The 23,205-nt window shown below is 38.0% G+C and overlaps 1 protein-coding gene across 1 annotated transcript in view; it reads right to left on the bottom strand.

The window, feature by feature from the left end:
• Positions 1-23,205, bottom strand: part of LOC124621778 (apoptosis inhibitor 5) — a 91,273-nt gene that overhangs the window by 24,745 nt on the left and 43,323 nt on the right. The window contains exons 6-9 of the mRNA XM_047147214.1: positions 18,251-18,445; positions 17,615-17,784; positions 9,485-9,710; positions 9,121-9,274 (exon numbers count right to left, since the gene is read on the bottom strand). Coding sequence (XP_047003170.1) covers positions 9,121-9,274; positions 9,485-9,710; positions 17,615-17,784; positions 18,251-18,445 — 745 coding nt within the window. The remainder of the gene's footprint in view (positions 1-9,120; positions 9,275-9,484; positions 9,711-17,614; positions 17,785-18,250; positions 18,446-23,205) is intronic.

The following is a 23,205-nucleotide window of genomic DNA, read 5'->3' as shown; positions in this document are numbered from 1 at the left end:
GATGTAGGTTGCAGTAGTATTGCAGAGATTGTTCATTTTGTTTTGTTTTAGGGAGCAAAAACAACTAGGGTCATACACGACCATGTCAGAACCGTAGAACACTAAGACGAAAAAGGAGTTAAAAATGACTACACATGAAGTCCAATCAATGGTAGGAAAGAACTAAAAACAGGAACTTGGAGAAAGGTCTATAAAATACACTGTAGATGAATGGAGGTCCTGAACTAAAAATTAAATGTCCTTTGCCATATTACTACGACAGACAAAAAGTAAAACGCGGTCAAAAGCCCACGCATCGTTCACTAAAAGGCTGATAACTCAGACGGCAAACATAAATAATAGCATAAATGGTTAAAAAAAGGGCATTACTCTAGGAAACGGTGAACTATCAAAGTTTGAGGGCAATGAGCACAAAGTGGTGGGGGAGCACCATCTAACAAATGGCAATGGCGAAAAAGACAGTGCCCAATATGCAACCTAGCTAAAATGATCTCCTAGGATGGAGTGGGGGTCGTCCAAGCTGCTGGGAGTGACTTAATTCTCCGGAGCTTGTTCCCACGAACGGAGGTCCAATGGCAATGCCAAAGTGACACCATCTGCTGACAGACAGCAACACAGAGATCATCAGAGGGAATGGAAGAACTAGTGGGCCAAGGTAGGAGGACAACAGCCTTGGCAGCAGCCTCATCATCATCGTTTCCTGTCAGACCAGCAGGTCTAGGGACCCACATAAACATCACAGTGGTTCCATCGACAATGAGCAAGTGAATGCTTTCCTGGTAACAGAGAAGAGAGACATGGCCCATACCGGCGATCAAAGGAGTCTTCAAAAAAGGAGGCAATGGGATGGGATGGGTGGCCAGGCATGGCAGACAAATGGGATGCATATCTGCTAAAGAGAAAATCACGGCGGTAACACAGCAGTAGTTCGGTTGCTTCTGCTGACAGACTCTCAACTGGGCTAGTACAAAAGGAGCCAGTGACCAAACAAATACCACAATGGCACAAGATGGATGGATGTGCAGATGCATAAACAAAATACTAGTTTCAAACGGACAAAGGACCGGTACAAATGGAGGATGTTGGTCTGATCTGCTCCCCAGAAAGTACCAGTGAGACACCACTATGCACAACTGGTACAACATCAGAACAATCTGCCAAACTGTGGAATGGCTTGAAGGGTGGGTGATCGTGTTTACATTTTGGGCTCAGGCTGTTGGAACTTAAATCGCAGGTTAAGGGGTTAAGAGCCTTTTTCATCTTTGACATATTAGTCACAAGCACCTTATTATTAACCCCTTGACCATGCTCTATGAGCTGGCCTCGGGTTCTGTTGCAGCACAGCTGCTGTCTCTATGAATTGGCCTCGGTTACGCAGATTACTTCAGTACATGTACCCTTTGAACCGAGTTCGAGCTGCTTTGCAGCACTGCTCCGCATGCTCTACGAAGAGCATTTGGGCCCAAAGTCAGCAACATTCAGGAGACTCTACAAAATGTATTTAGAGTTATGTATATCTTCTAACAAATTCCACACACATTTCTGTTATGTGAAGTAACTGTTTCGTCAAGTAGTACATATGTTGTTTGTGCAGGAGTAAACATGGGTGCATTGTCCTTGTATTTGTGTGATGAAAATATTGAAAGGTGGTTGAATGAAAAGTGGTAATGAGTAGCTACTGCTAGCATGGAAGAAGGAAATGATGATGACTAATGACAGTGGTACAGAAACATTAAGTGCCAAAGGTGATGTCAAAGAAGTGCTGACTGTTGCCACTTATTCCACAAGATGTATGTCTTAATTGTTTTGCAGATAGGAGCACATTTGCACTTACAAAGACAGAAGGTTTAAAAATTTGTTTTGTAGATTCTCCAAATCCATTTGATTTTTTTCACATTTTTTTTCATGAAACAATGGTAACAAATGAGACAAACAAATATGATGAACCATCTGCAAGTTAACATGTGGACACACTGAAACAATGATCATGTGTGGAGAAATGGGTACCAACAAACAAAAGGGAATTTTTGCCAGCGATGTCATTCCTACAAGGCTTGGTTCAGAACTTTATTTTGAAATATGCTACTCAGTGACACAAATTCTTGAAATAGCGATTTTCTGAAACTTAAAGTCAGAAAGTAGAATTAGTTTTCTGCTGGCGTTTCTTAATTTTATTAAAAACTGTACTGCATACCTCTGAATCCAAAATGACTCCTAATGCAAGATGACTCCCTACTGTTTGACAAGGAGTGACAAAAGAACACGTATACACATACTAGGTTTATTTTGAAAATTTATAAATGGTTACCGTATTACAGTAACTGAAGGAGACAATAAAAGTACTGGTACACATAAAATAAAACTAGATAGTGCCCTCCCTTAGTCAGATACAGGTGCTTCTTAGTCATCCTCACTGGAATGGTCTGCAGAATCTGCACTGTCACTGTCATGATTACCTTGCATTTCTTCCCACAGTAGATCATCTTCACTCCTGTATAATGTATTTGTTACATAGCACTTCTTAAAGCCATTCACAATTGATGCAAAGGATGTGTGGTGTCCAAGCAGTCTGGATTCATTCCACAGAGATACTGAAGGCTTCATCAACTGCCCAGTAAGGATCAGGTCTTGACCACCTTGAACTAACCAATAGCTGTACAGCTGTTTAAGATGGTTGTTAAATGGCATATTCACTACCATATGTAACACTTGTAGTTGCAAAAGCATGCCTCCTGGAATGATGACAAGATGTGTGTTTAATTTCATGATTTCTGCCTTCACTGCTGGGGGCCAGATGACCATTGGAAGCATAAAGGATCAACATACCATGATTCTCTAAGAGAGCATCTGGCCTCCTGCTCCTGAATGTAGGAGCCAATCTACAACCAAATAGTATTAACAGAATCTTCCGTCAGCTCTTGGTAGAACAACATTCTAATAAATGAAACACACCAGTTTGCTTTTGTTCTACAATATTGCAGAACAAAAGCAAACTAATGCTTTTCATTTATTACAACCAAATCATTGGCAATCCATTCTTTTCCATTGCAACGAAATATGACACCAGGTGGCAGCATTTCCTTTGGTATAATTTTACGACTGAGGATGATGTAGGGTCACATTGTGATGAAGCAAGCTGGGATAATTTTAACTCCCCTCTTGTATTGCCATTTGCCTTCTTAAATTCATTTTTTTATTTTTAACTATTTACCATAACATCTGTATTTTCATAAACAGAGAAAGGTTGGCCCTCAGTTTTAAAGTAAATAACACCAGATCTAATTTTGTGCTTAGTTGTATGTATGTAACTGATTTTCTAATTTATTTTGACTATTGCTAGTTAGTATCTTTTGTTTTAGGGCAGAATCAGTAATTGTTTCATAACTTAAATTCTATTGTTGACGTGTAAACAAATATAAATTCTGTACTAATTACAGTATAACCCGGCTTTTACATTGCCGGAATTAACGTTTTCCCACTGTTTACGACATTTTATATCAGTCCCATCAAATTTCCTATGCCCACAATGTTAGTTTGCACCTGATTTTGGGTCAACATATTTATAATTTTTCCGCGATTTACGCATTACGAAAAAATGTTTGTGGAGAAAATATGATGCTGGCATAACATTGGCTGTCCAGTAGTATTTACAAATATTAAGTGGTTAAGTTTCTTGACACCAGGGGACTCTATTCAGTGGATTTGAACGTGTAAACGAGTAAAATTTGTAACTATTCCTGCCGTATCTCCCGCCGCTGCCTAGCTCTAGGTGGTGTGGTAGCTGATGGGAGTAACTAGGTTCATTCAAATGAAGATATCATGACCAATCACAACCATTTTCAAACTGACTGTATTGCGCAAATGCAGTTTCATGATTGTTGTGATCATCGTGACACCTTTGTCGAACCATATTTAGCGTGTTTTGGCGTATGGCCACATGGAGCGCTAGTTGACACCGTCATTCACTGTGTTGCTCAAATGTTTTTAGTGTAAACACAGTGCTGGTTACGAATTGTATTCACGCTGAGCAAACTTGTGAGTGATAGTTTGCACGCACGCGCCGGTGTGTGTGTGTGTGTGTGTGTGTGTGTGTGTGTGTGTGTGTGTGTGTGTGTGTGGGAGGGGGGGGGGGGGGTTGGTTTTCTACATAACTGATGAAGCACAGTACCTGATAACCTCAAAAAGACGAGTACAGTTCAAGAGACGCAGAAATACACATATTCAAACACTATACAAAATACTTATTTACATATTTGCACTTGACAACGAGAAACAATTCTCGAAATGCGTCATGCTAAGCATGAAAAAATACATAGCTAGTGCAGTATTTCATTATTTAAATAACGAATGACAGCTGCAGGCTTTCCAAAAACATCGATTATGAGGTTTGAAATTAAGTCAAATGTTTCCACTTCCTAGACAGTTATCAATTCCAGTTACATAAGCAGTTTTTATTAGATGATAAACCTTTCCTAGATAATAAAAAAGTCCCTGACAAGTCTTTTGATGCTTGTTATCTACATACATCACACATACAGTGCAAGGGGGGTATCCAATACATAACTTTTACACCTTTCACTGTATAAACATTTGGGAGACGAAACAATAGCAACCTTAGAGTATGTATTTGGATCAATTTGAAAACATGTTAGCAAAACCAGCTCTTCATTAATTACAAAGTAATTAACAGTTTTGTCAAAAGTATTGTTTGCATAACTATATTTGTTAATTTCATGATTTAAACAAATAATTCAGCCTAAACCCCACAGTACAAGAAACTGTTAAAAAGACACAATTTTTTGATGTATTCAGTTAGTCTAGTGAGTTAAGATTTAATTGTAATTTCTGTAAATTTATCTTCAAACAATGTGTAGTTTCAGTACCGATTATTGTGACAATATGTAAGGGCCCGATTTTTGGTCATGAGACAGTCAGTGTATGGCTGAGTTTCAGACAAGTAACCTTGTTAGAACAACACTGCTTCGAATTAACTGCGGAATAAGTGTTAAACAATTAGGCCATGTGTAAAAAAAGTGACAGTGTCTGCTCCATACGTACCCGATTATTCTTCAAGAACTGTGAACTTTGTGGTTAGGTTTTACTGCTTGCAGCTGTTCAATATTAAACTATTGTAACAGTATGTGGAGCTTCGCCTGCAAACTATTAATGGGGCTTATGGAAAGTTTAAACAATAGGGCACTGGCCATATAACTTAGTATTAATGGGGGGTTGCGAACAGTGAAATTAAAGTACTATGAAACACAACTGTGCACCTGTCAGCTACATAATTGGCAGTAGTCAGTATAGGAATCCACAACACATTTTTTTATCCAGTGTAGTAACGCAGTACATTGATACTGAGGACAATCATCAATCAACAATCAACAAATAAATAAGTAGGTGGAACCACGACAACATGTTTATTCCACTGGCAAGCACACACAACACTATGGTGATTAGAGATTTCTCACTGCCTACAGTGTGCAAACCAATGCACTTTTAGCACTCTTCTCTTCAACTGTTGTATTGCATGCCATGTCGAAGTAAATGTAAGTCTCATCGGCATTTCTGATTTGCCCTTAAAGGCATGCATGTTCCCTTCTCAGTCTTAAAAAGTGTTGCTGATGCTCTAGCAACTTCTCCACATACAATGCTGGAAGACACCGAGTAAATAATGTATGACATTGTAGTACAAGTCCATTGTGCCACATCATCCTAGTACATCACCCAGAGCAGGCTTTAAATTGGACATCATTTTCCTGTGCCAATACACATGCTTTATTTCAGATGACATCACAGGAAACTGCCATTCCTTCTTTATGTTTCTCATGCATAACAGCCACTACTTCCATTTTAATATTTTCAAAACATTCAATCGGTGAGCCACTGAAAGCTATCCTAGATAACTTCATGTTTTTCAGATGTCCTTTGCCCTTTCGTCACCTCCAAACGTAGGCTTTTTTCATGTGCACGAAATTTTGGGAAAAAACCTCATCTTGGATTCTGAGGTACATGGTATTTTGCTGAATTATACAAAGTGAAAACTGCAGTTACCAATTTCCAGAAAAAAATTGAAAAGACTTATACTCCTAAATCAGGATTATCTACTGATAAGTACTTGTTACTGTGAAAACAGTATATACCATTGAAACTTGCTTGTTTTGGAATCAAATCATTCTACTTCTGTGAAGCAAGTTGTGGCTATTTATGTTGCTTTATAGTATACACAGAAAAGGACAGTGCATTTGAGTCACAATATAATGAATGTTTACAGCATACACAGAAAATGACAGTGCATTTGAGTCACAATATAACGAATGTTCTCTTGCACCTGAAACTTTTCTTCTCCTTAAGTGATATTTTGACAAAGTGTATACCATTTTTACCAAGAAGTGTAATACAGGACCCCAGTTATTTGAGCTTCTAATCTCTTACATTAATGACAGTATTGGTACAGTTATAAATAACAGGAAGGATATGCCAGCTGCTTTGAGGTCGGCAAACATTATAGGAGACTCATTAGTGTAAGACCTTTAGAATGATAAATTATTGATGACATGATGATGAGATAAGAAAAATGTTTACACACTTTGTAGTGTTTACTATGATGAACTACAACAAATTGAGAAGAAAAAACAATGGCTATAAAGCAAGAAGTTATCCTCAAAGACAATGACACAATGGGTGTGTTAACTTAGCTGACCAGTGCATGACAAATTATGCAACTGGAAAATTTCCCCAAAAATATTACATAAAGTAATTTTATCATTAGATGGGCATTGCAACTCTAAATCCATAGTTGATGCACGATAAACTTGATTCTGGAGACTTCATTTCCAAATTCAACTTCTTCTGTAGCATCATATTTCAAATGCTCCCATTCTATTCTGATCTGAACCATTTATCGTCCATGTTTTACTTCCATACAGGCAACACTTCCGCAAATAACTTCAGAACACACATTTTAACATTTAAATTTATACCTTACTAATGATTCACCCTGGCCTTGCACAGGTAATATTAAGTATCTGTGGCTGGGCTACTAGTCTGGCGTTAGCTGTGCCACAGCATGGAATTACTATTAAAATTCAGAGAACAATGTTAGGTAACTGAATATCCTTGCTTTCAATATAACTTAACCAATTTATGTAGCACAAGCCTGAAATATTCTCAGCAGGCACGAATATTAACTGTTCCATATTTAACTGGTGTTCAGAGTGACATCTCATGGCTATGACAGTAACTGCAAGCTATTGCACTGTTCGGTCTACCCAACCACAATGCCAGTCCCGGTCTACCAGACCACAATGCCAGTTCAATAAGAACTATAGCCAGTTGCTAGCTGCCAGCTGCCCATGTGCAGCACCAGTTCAGCCTGGTCTGCCCAGCCACAATGGAGTTCAGCCCAAGTGACGGCCACTTGCTGGCCGTTCAACTACACAGCAGTCCTGTGTAGATTTTGTGGGTAACCTTTTCCTGGATTTCTATTCACATCCCTTAATATTTAACACTAACTCTGTACCAAAAAATCTGTGCAGATCATGCAGTGGTCTCATACCTACTTGGTGGTGCTGTCGTGTGGCCTTATGTCTATCTTCTGTGTTCACAAACCTTCCTCATATGTGAGTCTATCTGTTAGTGAAAGACATACCAAAATCCCCGCAGTAGTTCCTGAGATTAGCCTTCACATACAAGCAGCAAAACATGGCAGGGAACTTTAATTTATTATGTATATATGTGGCCAAATTTCTCTCTGTCAGAAACACTTTTTTTGTTATTGCCAGTCTGCATTTTATATCCTCTCTACTTCAGTCATTGTCAGTTATTTTGCTGCCCAAATAGTGAACCTCGTCTACTTCTGGTGCCTCATTTCCTAACTTAATTTCTTCCTCATAGCCTGATTGAATTCAACTATATTTCATCATCCTTGTTCTACTTTTTATATTAATCTTATAACCCCATTTGAAGACACTATCTATTCTGTTAAACTGTTATCAAAAGTCATTCACTGTCTGACAGTATTACATCAGAAGTTTTTATCCCTTCTTCCTGAACTATAATTCTATTTCCAAATTTCACCTTTGTTTCCTTTACTACTTGATCACTGGACAGATTGAGTAACATAGTAACACTGGGGACAGGCTACAACCCTGTCTCACTCCCTTCTCAACTACTGCCTTCCCATTTTATGTTCTTGAACACTTAGAATTGCAACCTGGCTTCTGTGCAAATTATAGATGACCTTTTGCACTCTTGTATTTCATGCCTGGTACCTACAGAATTACAATGAGTGCATTCTAACCAACATTATTGAAAGCTCAAAAGTGATCACAGACAAGCGAAAGGTTATCTACAACTCGTAAAGTAGCTTGACTGATATTACGAAAATGGAAGTGGCACAGAAGTTGAGAAAGAAATGAGACAGGGTTCGAGTCTAACCCCATGTAACTTTACCTGCACAACCAGCAACCAGTACAGGTAACTAAACATGAATACTGACTGGGACAAGGAATGAAAAGTTTTTCTGATGACATTGTATTTCTGTCAGAGACAGCAAAGAACAAATAATTTCTCCTTTTAATATTATATATATAAATGTTACTGGTGGTTTTCAACTGTCACTGAATGCTGATAATGAACTTGATAAGAGAATATGTTTACTATGAAGCTCTTGGCAGTATGCTTAACTGATTCAAGAACTGTCTACAAGAAGTTCTGGAGTGGGCACCACATAGCATCCATCCTACTCGCTTCTGTGCAACAAACACTTTCTGCTTCAATGAAGAGTTGCCACCGAATATGATGCAGTAAGACACTGGTGACTGAATACAGGTTAAGTAAGCCAGATTTTTTAAAACTATTTTCATGTCCAAAGAAAGTTCGCCATACTGGTGTCACTGGTCAATGTTGACAGCTTATATCGTATTCTTCAATACTTACAAGAAAAGTATCTTGAACCAGGGATTTAAAAGGAATGTTGATAATTACAATGTGTGGCACAGGAAATCTCATTAACGATTTGTAAAAGGAGTACAATAATTTTCAATTCATTGCTTATCACATTTGATACTGAAGGATAGAAATAAAGAAAGTATTATGAAAAAGTAAGTTCACACTTACTGTAACTTGAAACTTTGTTGCTGTATTTCCCACTAGGTGGCTGGTAAAGCTCCCTTGGAGATTTATCGGTCTTGGGTTGCTTGGAAGCACTTGAATCTCCACTTGTAAAAGTTATCGGTGTGTGACGTTTCTGACCAGGTGAAGTACTTTCTTTCTGGGAATTGAAATATTGCTTATTACTCTGAGAACAATATGATAAAATAGGATATTCACAAATCTGCTTTCTGAAGGAGTGTATACCTCATTAAAAATTTACTATCATTTACTCAGATAATTATTGCAAGAACAATAAATGCCTGATTAAATAAGTTTTTAATACTTATCAATATTTGTTTTTAGAGTTACTAGCTTAACATTCACTTACAGCAGCTGATGAATTTGTAGGTTTCCATGAAAGAATTATATCACTCTTATAGCTTGGTGGGCTATGGAACAGGTCTTTAATAAGCGTATTTATGTTAGATGTCGTCTTCAAAGCCACAACTTTTATTTTGTTTTCTTCACTCCGCAGATCTTCAGGGCTCTTGCCTTGAAGGGCTTCTCTTAGTTTTTTAATGTAACCTTGGATTCCACGGGCAAAGTACTGTAGCCTGGAAAATAATACATTTTGGTATCAAACAAACTCTGAATTTTCAAAGCATTATAATGTCTTAACATTTAACAATTGGGAATAGCACCACTGTTCACTTTTATTGGAAATACTGTTATAACAAACCACAGTAAAACTGATTTAACATTACAAAACCTACATTTTTTTATTTTCAGTAGCACATTTGAAATTGTTCTGCTTCAGAGTATTAGAAGAATTAACTGACCACTAATAATGAGAAACATTTTGATCACTCAACTCGCAGTACTGCTATACAAATTTTGCATTTTGTATTTTCAACTTTTACCACTGGAAATACTTCTGACAGAAAATTTCGCTTTAATTTCTCTCACGATTCCTAACATACATTACCCAAATGTCAATAGTTGCAGACACAAAATGGTGGTATCAAAACACATTATTGATCTGATGAAATTCCTTATGAATTCTCTCATCATTAAACTCTTCAACCATTGCAGAGTTCTACAGCTGATCCGTACATAAAATCATAATGTTTTTTGAGTGAATTGTTAGAAAGCAACACTAATTAGTGTGTACAATTTGTCTATGTAAACAGTGCATCATACACTCCATTGAATGGGACAAGGGAGGTGAGTTAACAATGCAATGACCACTTCAACACTTAATACTCTCATTTTTCTGTTAGCCATCAATACCACAGCTTTTAATTATTTCGAGCTGGTAACAAAGTTGGTGGACATTCACAAAAATTAGCATGACAGAAAATCCTTGAAGAAAGGGGGTCAGTCTAGCCAACCTCCAGTAAAACAGTCAGCAATATACATCTTTACATTAAGAGCTGTGATCAATACTATACCAAGAAATGTCTTAATTCCTTCTGATTAAACATTTTTCCATGGATGTTACACTGGGTGTTTTGTTATCAGTGTGTGAAAGTGTAGGTATCACAGGCATACCACTGGATGTGGCATTCTGACAAGGAGATGTCCCCAGTGGTGGGATCAACATTTTGAAACCATCTGTACTTGATGTAGCTTAAGGTCGCAGATACCACAACCTGCAGAAGTTCAATACTATGGTGGGTCCTTATTTGAGATTAATAGATGAAAAAAATTCAGAATTTTGTGTGATGTTCAATAGCTTTAAAAAAATTGAAAACTATGGACTGGTCGCATAGCGTAATGGATAGGGAAGGGGCTCTCATGCAGAAGGTTTTGGTTTGAATCTCGTAAGCCGCTTTAAGTTTTCTTAAAATCTTTATTGAAATGACTTTGTTCAGTTACTTGGTTTACACGCAATTTCTTATTTCTACACCTTTGTCACATCATTTCAAAACCATACGAACTTTTTCATTTATTCTAATTTTTTTCTTTACATAATTGTGTTTCTTCTCATAATTCTTTTGAATGTGAATTCAATTATATTTATTTACCCATTATAATATTTAAACATTTGAAAATGTTGATAATGGTTAAAAAACAAAAGACAGAACAATATTTCTAACCACTGCGCAATTGTGTCAAAAATGTATTTTTCATTACAAAATGCGATTTTTTTATTGTGATACTACACAAACATTTAAAATATAAATTCCTGCTGCTCTATGGACAAAACAACGCAGATGAAGATTTTAACGAAAGAACGGGTTATAAGTACAACAAAATTCAAGCAAAATGAGGAAAAGAAATGTTGACTACAGTACCATGGATAGAAATACAGGATAATAAAACAAAAGAAATTAAAACAAAATTAATACATAAAATTAATTTAAATCGCATGAACAAAGGTTCCAAGCGGAAAAAGAATGATAAGAAGAAAAATGAGAGCAAATGAAAAAACTGATACAATGATTAAAAATATGTGACAAAGGAATAGAAATAAAAATCTTACATTTAAACCAATTAGTTGAATAAAAATAATGATCTGTAATGCAACAGGAAATATGATGAAAATCTAGATTTCTCCACGCATTTATTTCAGGATCGATTTCCTTGTTACACAGGTCTCCACAAGCAGCTCTCTCTTCTTTGCTTAGTACTGGCTTGTCACTGAATTCTTGATATTTACAGAATTGCTTCTCTTATTTCCATAGACATCTTTATTTTTCCTGTATGCTGCATCTATCTTTCCCTCAGTCATGCATGCTTGAATTTGTCCTTCAACCATTCCTGCCTAAGCATTTCGTACTTTCTGTCATCTCATTTATTAAATGTATGTATTCCCTTTCACCTGTCACCTTGTTGCATTTTTATATTACCTTCTTTCATCAATTAAATTCAATTTCTTCAAAGTTGTTCAAGGATATCATATTAGGCCTTCCCAATTCTGTGATCCTCTACTGCCTTCACTACTTCATGTCTCAAAGCTACCCATTTGTCTTGTATTGCAGGAGTTTTCAAACTTGAATCGCAGTTCCTAGGGGCGTCTCTGCCTTACGGTAGGGGTCTAGCTTCTGAGAGCACACTTCTTAATAACATGAAATAACATTTGGAGTCAATTCATAGTAATCTGGTAAACAAACCACAAAAATACTTGTCCTGCAAGTTAATGAAAACGAGAGGACCAAGAAACTTTCACTAAACAAGCTGTGACTCTTACTAGCTCTTCTTTCATCTTAAAAAGTTGACTACCAAGTAGCAAAGAACAAAAAAACCTCACATCATAGCGGAAGATCTTATTTTACCAGCTGCTCTGGACAAGATGTCTATGATGATAGGTGAGCCAATTGCTAAGCAGCTGGCAAGTGTGCTTTTGTGTAAAAACTCTCTTGGTCATCAAAAACTCTATATGGCTTACGACATAAACGATCAATCGATTGAAAAACTCACACGTAATGGTGAAGTCGCTATTCATTTGAATGAAGCTACAGACAACTACAATGACACACATCGAATTTGTTACAAGTGGTATATATGTGACAACAATATTCGTGAATCTTTTCTGCAGGAAAGTAACTCTTGGAACAAAATCAACAGAACTCTAAATACTACATTCTTTTATGGTAGAAAATACTAACTGCAGAAATTATGTACGTGTATGTACAGATGGAGACTGTAGTATGATTGGTTGTTACACTGGATTAAAGGCTCTGATTTGTAAAGAGGCTTCTCATGCTACTTGGACACATTTTCTTTTTTATTTATGGAGCCCTGACATCAAAATGCATGGGCCCTCTCCTTGATTAAGTTCTTAAATCGGTGATCGAAGACGTAAACTTCATTAAACGTCAACCACTGAAGTCGAGATGCTTTCAACAAATATTTGTTGATATGGAGGCTGAGCACATTTCCCAATTTTATTACAGCAATTCTCACCGGATTTCACGTGTGAATTTCTTGAAATGGGCATATGGATTCAGACGTGAACTTTACTTTTACCTTGTTCATGAGAAATATTTGAGTTTTGAGACGTTCATAGACAGTGACTGTTATGATGATGGCTTATCTTTGTTATATCTTTGAAACATTCAATTAGTTGCATGTATCACTTTACTTCAAGATAATGAGGCCAACATTCTGCAATTGTCAGGCAAAATTTCACCTTTCTCAAAGAACTTACTATTGTGGAAGAAAAAGTTCGATGATAAAGATAACATTACATTTTCCCTGCTCTTCACACAGTTTTAGATGACTGACTTTTACTTGAGTGAAGAATTGTAGCCTGTGTTCATGGACCATTTAACTCCGTGATTACTTTCTGAATACGTTCCAGAAAAAGTTGATCAATGCAACTAGATCAAAGATTCTTTCAGTACATACCTTTCATCAACACTTACCACTGACGAATAAGACCAATTTGTTTATATTTCTTCAGATTGCACAATGAAATCAAAATTGATTTTCTCATCACTACCTGAAGTTTGGAGCTTGGTGAAGCAACAGTATCCACAAACAGATAACAAGGCATATGGTTTTTGATACCTTCTGCAGTATTTTACTCGTATGAGATACGTTTTTCAGAACTGGAAGTCATCAACATGAACTACAGATCACGAATTAATGTAGAGAAAGAGATGTGAATTGCAATCTCATCATTCCCATTGATTCCATTGCAACAATATAAAGTAATAACATTACAAGTTGATTACAATGTGTTGTGTCAACATTTAATAAAGAAATAAGTACTCTTTTTTATTAGATCACAGCCAGCTCAAGACAGATAATCCATAGTGACAAATCCTTATTTATTGTTTTCAAATCTTTAGTTTATTTAGCCCACATACCAAATTGATCATCATAAGCGAAAGGAGCCATGGGTGTTCAGGTCAGATGTGGAGCACTCATTAATATGTGATGATGGGGATGTTTACTCTGCACCTGAATCATGAGTAGGTTAGCATAATAATAATAATAATAATAATTATTATTATTATTATTATTTTGTTAGTGCGACAACATGCGGGTGTAGAATAAGCAAATTTTTGACGCTTGAGACATCACACCTGATTCAGTTCTAACAGATACTGGGGGAGGAGAAGCCAGCGACTCTTCTCAGACCAAATTTCCTACATGTAGTACAGCCATCACACATACACAAAGAATGACCATACTTCTAGTATTTATGATGCAGATGATTATTTTGAATCCATTAGTGTACTTTCAACTGAATAATCATCCGGTAGCAATATGTTCAAGCAGGACCAAAAAATGTTAGAATATAGGCACCTGTCTTCTCTGCATTTTCATGCACTTGTTTCAAAATGTTTGCTACTTCTATAACACACCCATCTACCCATTCTGCTTGTAACTTCAGAGGATCTAAAGACATTAAACCCCTTCAAGGCACAATTCCATCATGATACAATACTCAACTTTCTCTAATTTAGAAATTTCATGATCTGTAATGCACTAGTAGTTTTTTTTTCTTTTTTTTCTTTTTTTTTTTTTCTTTCTTTTCTTCACCTAAAATAAAGGAAAGGCAACCGCTCACAATGTGTGGAGTGAAGCAACATTTAACAGAAAACAGTATTTACACTAGCCTTGAAGCACTAGCCATTTTTCCAGCAACAGCACGCACGCACACCTAAATGCACAATCCCATGCCTAAGGCAGAAAGCTAGTGTGACTGCTGTTTTCTGTTACAAGTTACTGTGTTCTGCACATCAATGTACTGTATGCAAGTGGTTGCCTTTCCCTTATCTCATGTACTAAAGACAATTCTTTAGAGACATAAATATTCTACATTTTCTTAGACATTCCCTCTCCTGTAGATATGATACAAATTTTCAGACAACTGTGTCCTAGAACTTAACCCAGCTTTTATATCAATAGAAGACTGCTGACTTCTGAGCTTCATTTGGGTTACATGTTAAGGTCCACATGGCCACTCAATCCCTTGTGAAGCTGATATTTTGAATTGAAATGCTCTGTATTCCAGCCTAAGAGCAGCATGGGAATCAAGTGTTCATCCAAACAATCCCACTGCACTGGTTAAGCCCAAAACAATTGAGTTGTGATAGTTATACCATGTAATGGCTGTTTTTGCTACAACAGCTATCTATAAATGTGGTATGTAGCATCCAAGTAGGATGTCATGCTCTTAAGTAACCATTACTGAATGTGAGCACTACTCATTGGATTTACTAGTGTACACAGGGTCAGCCCACAATTTCCCATAACCTTTCACAGGTTGGTATGGATTCTATGCTGAACATTTTTATGAATTAATGTCAAATCTCCAGTGGGCTGTTACAAAATATTTTATTTTGCTTGTTGCCTCAATTTCATTTGTAGCTGCAATGGACTGCTAAAAACTGTAAACATATATCATGTTTCTATAGAAAATGTTCTACTGGCTCTTGATGCTTCATGTTGACAACATATTTAAATGCTTTATCAGCTCTTCATTCCCAGGTTAGAATCCTGTTTGTGGTAGGACACTGTCCAGCATACAAGACAAAATAATGAAACTTATAAGATAATGGCAACAACACTGCTAAAATATACAGGGTGAGTATAGTTTAAGTTAAACTCTCAAAATGCTATAGAAGTAACAACACTGGTCAAAATGACATCAAATTGCAATGGAATATTATCGGACAAGGGGGAAAACGTATTGCAGAAAAAAAAAGAAAAAGAGAGAGAAAAAAAAGTGTGAAATTTGGTCAATAGATGACACTGTATGTGTCAGAATACATAAATGAAAACACGTGTCATGCACATGACCCATTGAAGTTGGTATAAACACACTGGGTACACGGCTTTTCCTCCATTCGCGCCTGCGATGTTTGCCAAGACTGTGTCACTGCAGGATCATGCTCTGCTTGTAAAGCTTTATTAGAAGAATGATGACTGTGCACACATCACTCTGCAGAAGTTCCAAACACTGAAGGTTTTGATAAAAGGCATTGGTCCGATGACTGCTGTGGGTCTGGAGAAAATGATTCGGAAATTCGAAAAGACGGTTTCTTTTGGTGTGCAACCTCGTAGAGGGAGGAAACGAACTGATTCAACGTCAGCGGTAGCAGTAGCCACAGTAATGCAGGAGGAGGCGAGTGGTGGTGTGCAAACACGTAGTGGACAGAGAATTGCCCGAGCATTGGACATACGTGTGAGCATGGTGCGTAAAATCCTATAAAACATCCTTGCTATCAATTCAAAATTACCCATGTACACGAGTTGCTTCCTGCTGACTTGCTAGCAAGATAGAACTTTTCTTTAGAATTTCTAGCTCGCATGGAAGTGGACTTTGATTGGCCGTGGAAGATTTTGTGGGCAGACAAAGCCCACGTCCATCCGACAGGATATGTCAAATACACAGAACTGTCGAATATGGGCAATGGAAAATCCACACACAAATCAACCAGTACCACTTCATCCTGAAATGGTCACTGTGTGGTGCGGGTTTACAGCATCATTGATTATAGGGCCATATTTTTTGGAAGAGACAGGTGCTTCTGGTCCTGTTATCTGTACTGTCACTGGTAAGTGCTATGAGTGTCTTTTGCGCAACCACGTCATTCCAGCTCTCCAACATATGGATGTGTGGATGGGATCATTTTTATGCAAGATGGTGCAACTCCATAGATTGCAAATCCAATTGAGCAGCTGCTGAAGTGCCATTTCAGTAAAGCTAGAATTATCAGCCGCCATTTCCCTGCAGCCTGGCCATCCCGATCACCGGATCTTAGTCCGTGTGACTTCCGGCTGTGGGGCTACCTGAAAGATGCTGTGTACAATGTTCCGACTGCAAACTTAGCTGCACTGAAGGCATGCACTGTGCAACACATTCTGAATGTGACCCCAGAGACACTTTGATCAGTTGTGGAACATGCTCTTTCTCGATTTCAACTTGTTGCAGGAAACGATGAGCAGCATATTGAACATGTTTTGTGCTAGTCACACAGACATTAATAATCCATTCTCATTTTGATTGCTGGTATTTATGCAGTTTTTGGCCTCAGGACAATTAAAAACCGACGTAGTTGATACTTCTTATGCAGTTTTTGGCCTCAGGACGATTAAAAACCGCTGTAGTTGAAACTTTTTATGCAGTTTTGGCCTTAGGACAATTAAAAACTGATTTTTCTCATCCAATGTAATATTAGCTTGCCATGGTGGATGGGCTTACAGTATCACACCTGTACATCCATGCACACTAAGTAGTACAGTTTGTTTAACGTCACACGTACACCTTATGATTGTTGTATGATTCATTTGTCATTTGTAGTCTACCACTATTAAGTTATGATACTTACAGTGCCAGCTATTGCTACATTTTGTAACTATTTATTTTTCTCCCTTCTCCTATAAAACTCTGTTGCAATTTGATGGCATTTCAAACAGTAGTGTTACTTCTACGGTGGTTTGAAAGTTTAGCTTTAATTATAATCACCCTGAAGAACAGTACATAAAAATGCTTGGCTGTTCACAATAGCAGGTGCTTATCATATGATTTTTACTACACGGTTATGTTGTAACATACCTAAACCGAAAATCCTTCAGTCTTTCCAGGTCCTTTGTCAGGTACTCTGGACACTGACGTCCCAAACGATGAAAGCCATACATAAGGCATTCGACATACGAAAATTCCAGTCGTGGCTGCTCCTGCGTTGACCCTTCAACTTCAGTATCTGGAGGTAACGGCATGTATTCCTTTAAAAAGAAAATTGTAAATTTTATTTTATTTAACTACACGTAATAGCAATATAAGTAAAACAATGACAGGCATGTAACATTGAAAATATCCCAAAAGAGAGACATACTAATGAGCAATATAACAGCATTATTATCTTTACTGTTTCAGCTTTTATTATGAACTTACTTCCAGTTAGTACATTGAACACAGCTGCAAAGAAACTTATTGCGGCTAACCAATGTGCAAAAGCTCTATTCCACATAATAAAAGCAACACAAAAAACCAGTTAACAGTACAAGTAAAACCACGCTTAAAAACAAATAGAAAAATACATAGCAAAAGTACAACTTTTGAGTTTACCAAGGTTATATTGCAAGATTTGTTTTACAGTCGACTAACAACCACTAAACTGATGATTATGGTGGCATTCAGCGTTTCATGAAGTATGTACTAATGAAAGGTCACTCTCTGATCTTCACTTACCACTAGCCTTTGGAAGACCTTATCAACTTTTGATTCAGCATTTTCTAGAGGTCCACAATGTGTGCACAGTTCAGCAAACAGCTTAAGAATCTCCAGCTGTGAATCTACTCCATCTTCATTTGATACTATCTCACCAAACTGGCGAAGTACTTGCTCACAGAAGTAAGTAACAAACTTTGACGAGTCAACCTGCGACTATTTTAAAAACAAGAGGTCATCATAAATTTTTCTTTGTAACAAGAAAAACACAGTATAAAATCGGCAAATATACATAAAGTACAGGGCATGAACAAAAATATGGAAACACCATGAACAGAAAACATTACCATGCCTACTGCATTGTAGGAAAACTACTGGCATTCAAAACTACTTCAAGGAGTCTCAGAATGGATAAATACATGTCCTGTATAGTTTCCAACAGAATCTTATATCTTTCGCAATCACACACTCTTCTCACCAAAATAGAGCATAAAGGCTGAATAATACTGTGATCTGGCGACTGCAGTGGCCAGTGGAGATGTGATAATTCATCTTTGTGCTCACAAAACCAACCCTGGATGATGTGAACAGTGGTCATGTCATCTTGAAAGGCAGCATCACTATTGGGGAACAAACACTGTACCACGGGTTTGACCTGTTCAGCCAAAATGTTCACATAATCCGTGGCAGTAAGGCAATCTTGCACAGTAACCATGGAGCCCAAGGAATACTATGATACAGATGACCCCAATCATCACTGAACCCCCACCGTGTTTCACTCTTGGTAGGTAAATTAGGCCAGAAGAGACGGAAACTGTGGACCAAGACTCATCCGACCCAATCACATTCTCCCACTACCATAGTCAAGGCTTCAGTACAACATTTTCCTGTTGCAGGCATTTCCATCACTAAAAATGGTTTCGGAATTACACCACATCCTGCAATTCCCTGCTTATGGAGCTACTTTTGCGTTGTTTTGGTGCAAGAGTATTCATGTGCTCAACATTCAGTTATGTTGTGCCTTTTTCTGCTGCCATCATCATATTTTTCACTGCTATTGCCTTCAATGACCGTCCACAATGATCTCTTAACACATACTTGTCTCTGTGTTGTGACTTCGCCAACAATGTTTTCTGATTTCCCTATAGGTGGTATAAATCTTCAATATGATGCCTCTTGAAATACCAAACACCTCGGTTAGGGAAGCACCCACCATACGAGTGCCAACAATTTTCCCACATTCAAATTCACTATGCTCAGACATAATGCACAACCAACTAAACAGAAAACTGATTACGACTGTCATTTGCAATGTACTGAGGACATTGCACAGGTAGTGGTCATGATCAAATACAACAGCACAACCTTGAAGCTCAGCTAGCACCCGCATTTATGTTCAAGCAAGCATTTCTCCCGATGTTTCCTTATTTGTCCAACTTTGTATGTGCTATGTGCAGTCATTGTTAAATATAATTGTGGCTATTGGTTAACAGTAAAGTCTCCTATGCAAATATATTAGTAACAGCACATACAAAAGTTTCCTAATTTTTCCACATAAGCATTTGAAAGACACAAAACAATGACGAGACTGGACAGTAAAATAGAAGGCACTATGACAAAAGAAACCTTTTTGCTACTTGTTACATAATATTTGAAATGCATGATAATAGTGTTCGTCAACAGAATGGTACATCACCAATATCTCAAATCAACTTCTGAATAACTAGTTCTGCTGTATTACATCTTTCAGCATATACTTATAAATATGTAGTAACACAAGATTACAATTCTACTGACTGTCTTGTTTATGGTGGTTACATTAAGTTAATATAAAGAATAATAATTTCAATGAGCCTGTGCAAGGGTCTTGCTGCTGGTGTCTGATACGAGACACTAACTTTTAAAAAATATCACTAACATGAATACCAACATTTGCATAACAGGCGTATCACTGCATTTAATACCATTATACACAACAGTAAAATTATGCTAGCCTGCTTTCATGATAGGCACATAAGGAATCTAGGGACAGATTCATCTTCCAACGTTGAACGCAATAAACACAAAAGACAAACACTAACACACAGGGTAATTAGACACAAAATCTAGTTAATATTAAAAGAGATATATGGACAAGACATTATCAAGAGTACTGGTACGAACATGATGCTGTTGGGGAATTATTTATATTTTAGTGATGAAAAATAATTCCTAAAAAGTGACATTGTAACAATCGCAGACCTGGAAAACATAGTAATAATGTATACTTTTGTGAGAGAGCAGACATTCTCTTCTTGTTCAAATAAGACAACATAACTAAATTTGGAAATCACAGAGGCTTGTTGAATGCTGCACATAACTACTAAATAATCTTGAACCACAAATAGTGGTTCTAGTACCCGTGGTCTAGGGGTAGCGTCTTTGATTCATAATCAAAAACGTCTTCGGTCCCGGGTTCGATCCCCGCCACTGCCTAAATTTTGATAAATAATCAGCATTGGCGGCCGAGGACTTCCGGCATAAGAAGTCAGCCTCATTCTGCCAATGGTCTTGTCAAAGAGGGCGGAGGAGCGGATAGAGGTTCAGGGCACTCTCTTGTCCTAGGGGTGGGAAATTGCCCCTAAAGGCGGAAGAATCAGCAATGATCAACGACATGAGGATGCAGAAGGCAATGGAAACCACTGCATTAAAGACACGTAACGTGTATCCACAGGACATGTGGCCTGTATTTGAAGAAGTGTCATGATGACCTCTCCATTGGCAAAATATTCCGGAATAGTCCCCCATTCGGATCTCCGGGAGGGGAGGTTACCATGAGAAAAAGACTGAATAATCAACAAGAGGATAACGTTCTACGAGTCGGGGTGTGGAATGTCAGAAGCTTGAACGTGGTAGGGAAACTAGAAAATCTGAAAAGGGAAATGCAAAGGCTCAATCTAGATATAGTACGGGTCAGTGAAGTGAAGTGAAGTGAAGTGAAGTGGAGGGAAGACAAGGATTTCTGGTCAGATGAGTATCGGGTAATATCAACAGCAGCAGAAAATGGTATAACAGGTGTAGGATTCGTTATGAATAGGAAGGTAGGGCAGAGGGTGTGTTACTGTGAACAGTTCAGTGACCTAATTGTTCTCATCAGAATCAACAGCAGACCAACACCGACAATGATTGTTCAGGTATACATGCCGATGTCGCAAGCTGAAGATTAACAGATAGAGAAAGTGTATGAGGATATTGAAAGGGTAATGCAGTATGTAAAGGGGGACGAAAATCTAATAGTCATGGGTGACTGGAATGTAGTTGTAGGGGAAGGAGTAGAAGAAAAGGTTACAGGAGAATATGGGCTTGGGACAAGGAATGAAAGAGGAGAAAGACTAATTGAGTTCTGCAACAAGTTTCAGCTAGTAATAGCGAATACCTGTTCAAGAATCACAAGAGGAGGAGGTATACTTGGAAAAGGCCGGGAGATACGGGAAGATTTCAATTAGATTACATCATGGTCAGACAGAGATTCCGAAATCAGATACTGGATTGTAAGGCGTACCCAGGAGCAGATTTAGACTCAGATCACAATATAGTAGTGATGAAGAGTAGGCTGAAGTTCAGGACATTAGTCAGGAAGAATCAATCCGCAAAGAAGTGGGATACGGAAGTACTAAGGAATGACGAGATACGTTTGAAGTTCTCTAACGCTATAGATACAGCAATAAGGAATAGCGCAGTAGGCAGTACAGTTGAAGAGGAATGGACATCTCTAAAAAGGGCCATCACAGAAGTTGGGAAGGAAACCACAGGTACAAAGAAGGTAGCTGCGAAGAAACTATGGGTAACAGAAGAAATACTTCAGTTGATTGATGAAAGGAGGAAGTACAAACATGTTCCGGGAAAATCAGGAATACAGAAATACAAGTCGCTGAGGAATGAAATAAATAGGAAGTGCAGGGAAGCTAAGACAAAATGGCTGCAGGAAAAATGTGAAGACATCGAAAAAGATATGATTGTCGGAAGGACAGACTCAGCATACAGGAAAGTCAAAACAACCTTTGGTGACATTAAAAGCAACGGTGGTAACGTTAAGAGTGCAACGGGAATTCCACTGTTAAATGCAGAGGAGAGAGCAGATAGGTGGAAAGAATACATTTAAAGCCTCTATGAGGGGGAAGATTTGTCTGATGTGATAGAAGAAGAAACAGGAGTCGATTTAGAAGAGATAGGGGATCCAGTATTAGAATCGGAATTTGAAAGAGCTTTGGAGGACTTACGGTCAAATAAGGCAGAAGGGATAGATAACATTCCATCAGAATTTCTAAAATCATTGAGGGAAGTGGCAACAAAACGACTATTCACATTGGTGTGTAGAATATATGAGTCTGGCGACATACCATCTGACTTTCGGAAAAGCATCATCCACACAATTCCAAAGACTACTTTTTTTTATTTTTTTTTTTTTTTTTTTTTTTGTTTTTGTTTTGTTGGGTTTAAGGGCGCTCAACTGCTGAGGTCATTAGCGCCCAGTCACTGTTGTTAGAGCACATGGAATCTGTTAAAACTCAAGGGGATGGGGGACACCAGAAGGACCTGACAAAGATGCAGATAAAATAAGTAAAAAGGTTAAATGTCTTTGGACAAGCCAGTTAAAGATATAAAACGCAGAATACGAGCAGCTGCTCGAGCGTCATCAGCTAAAACATCCGGTAAAGTAGATGGCAGGGACAGGACAACACGAAATTGACTAAAACGGGGACACGACAATAAAACATGGCGCACTGTTAATTCCTGACCACAAGGGCACTGCGGGGCCGGGTCACCGGAGAGCAGGTAGCGGTGGCTAAACCGGCAATGCCCAATGCGCAACCTGGTCAGAAGGACCTCCTCGCGCCGAGATGGTCGGGAGGATGTTGTCCAAGCAGTTGGGAGCGGTTTGACTGCCCGGAGCTTGTTTCCTCGGAGGGATGACCAAGCATCCCACCACAACGACA

The sequence above is a fragment of the Schistocerca americana genome, chromosome 7 (genome assembly GCF_021461395.2).
Source record: "Schistocerca americana isolate TAMUIC-IGC-003095 chromosome 7, iqSchAmer2.1, whole genome shotgun sequence".
In the NCBI taxonomy this organism is placed as follows: domain Eukaryota; kingdom Metazoa; phylum Arthropoda; class Insecta; order Orthoptera; family Acrididae; genus Schistocerca; species Schistocerca americana.
The sequence above is the reverse complement of the archived record's forward strand: the minus strand, read 5'-3'. Positions and strand labels throughout refer to the sequence as shown.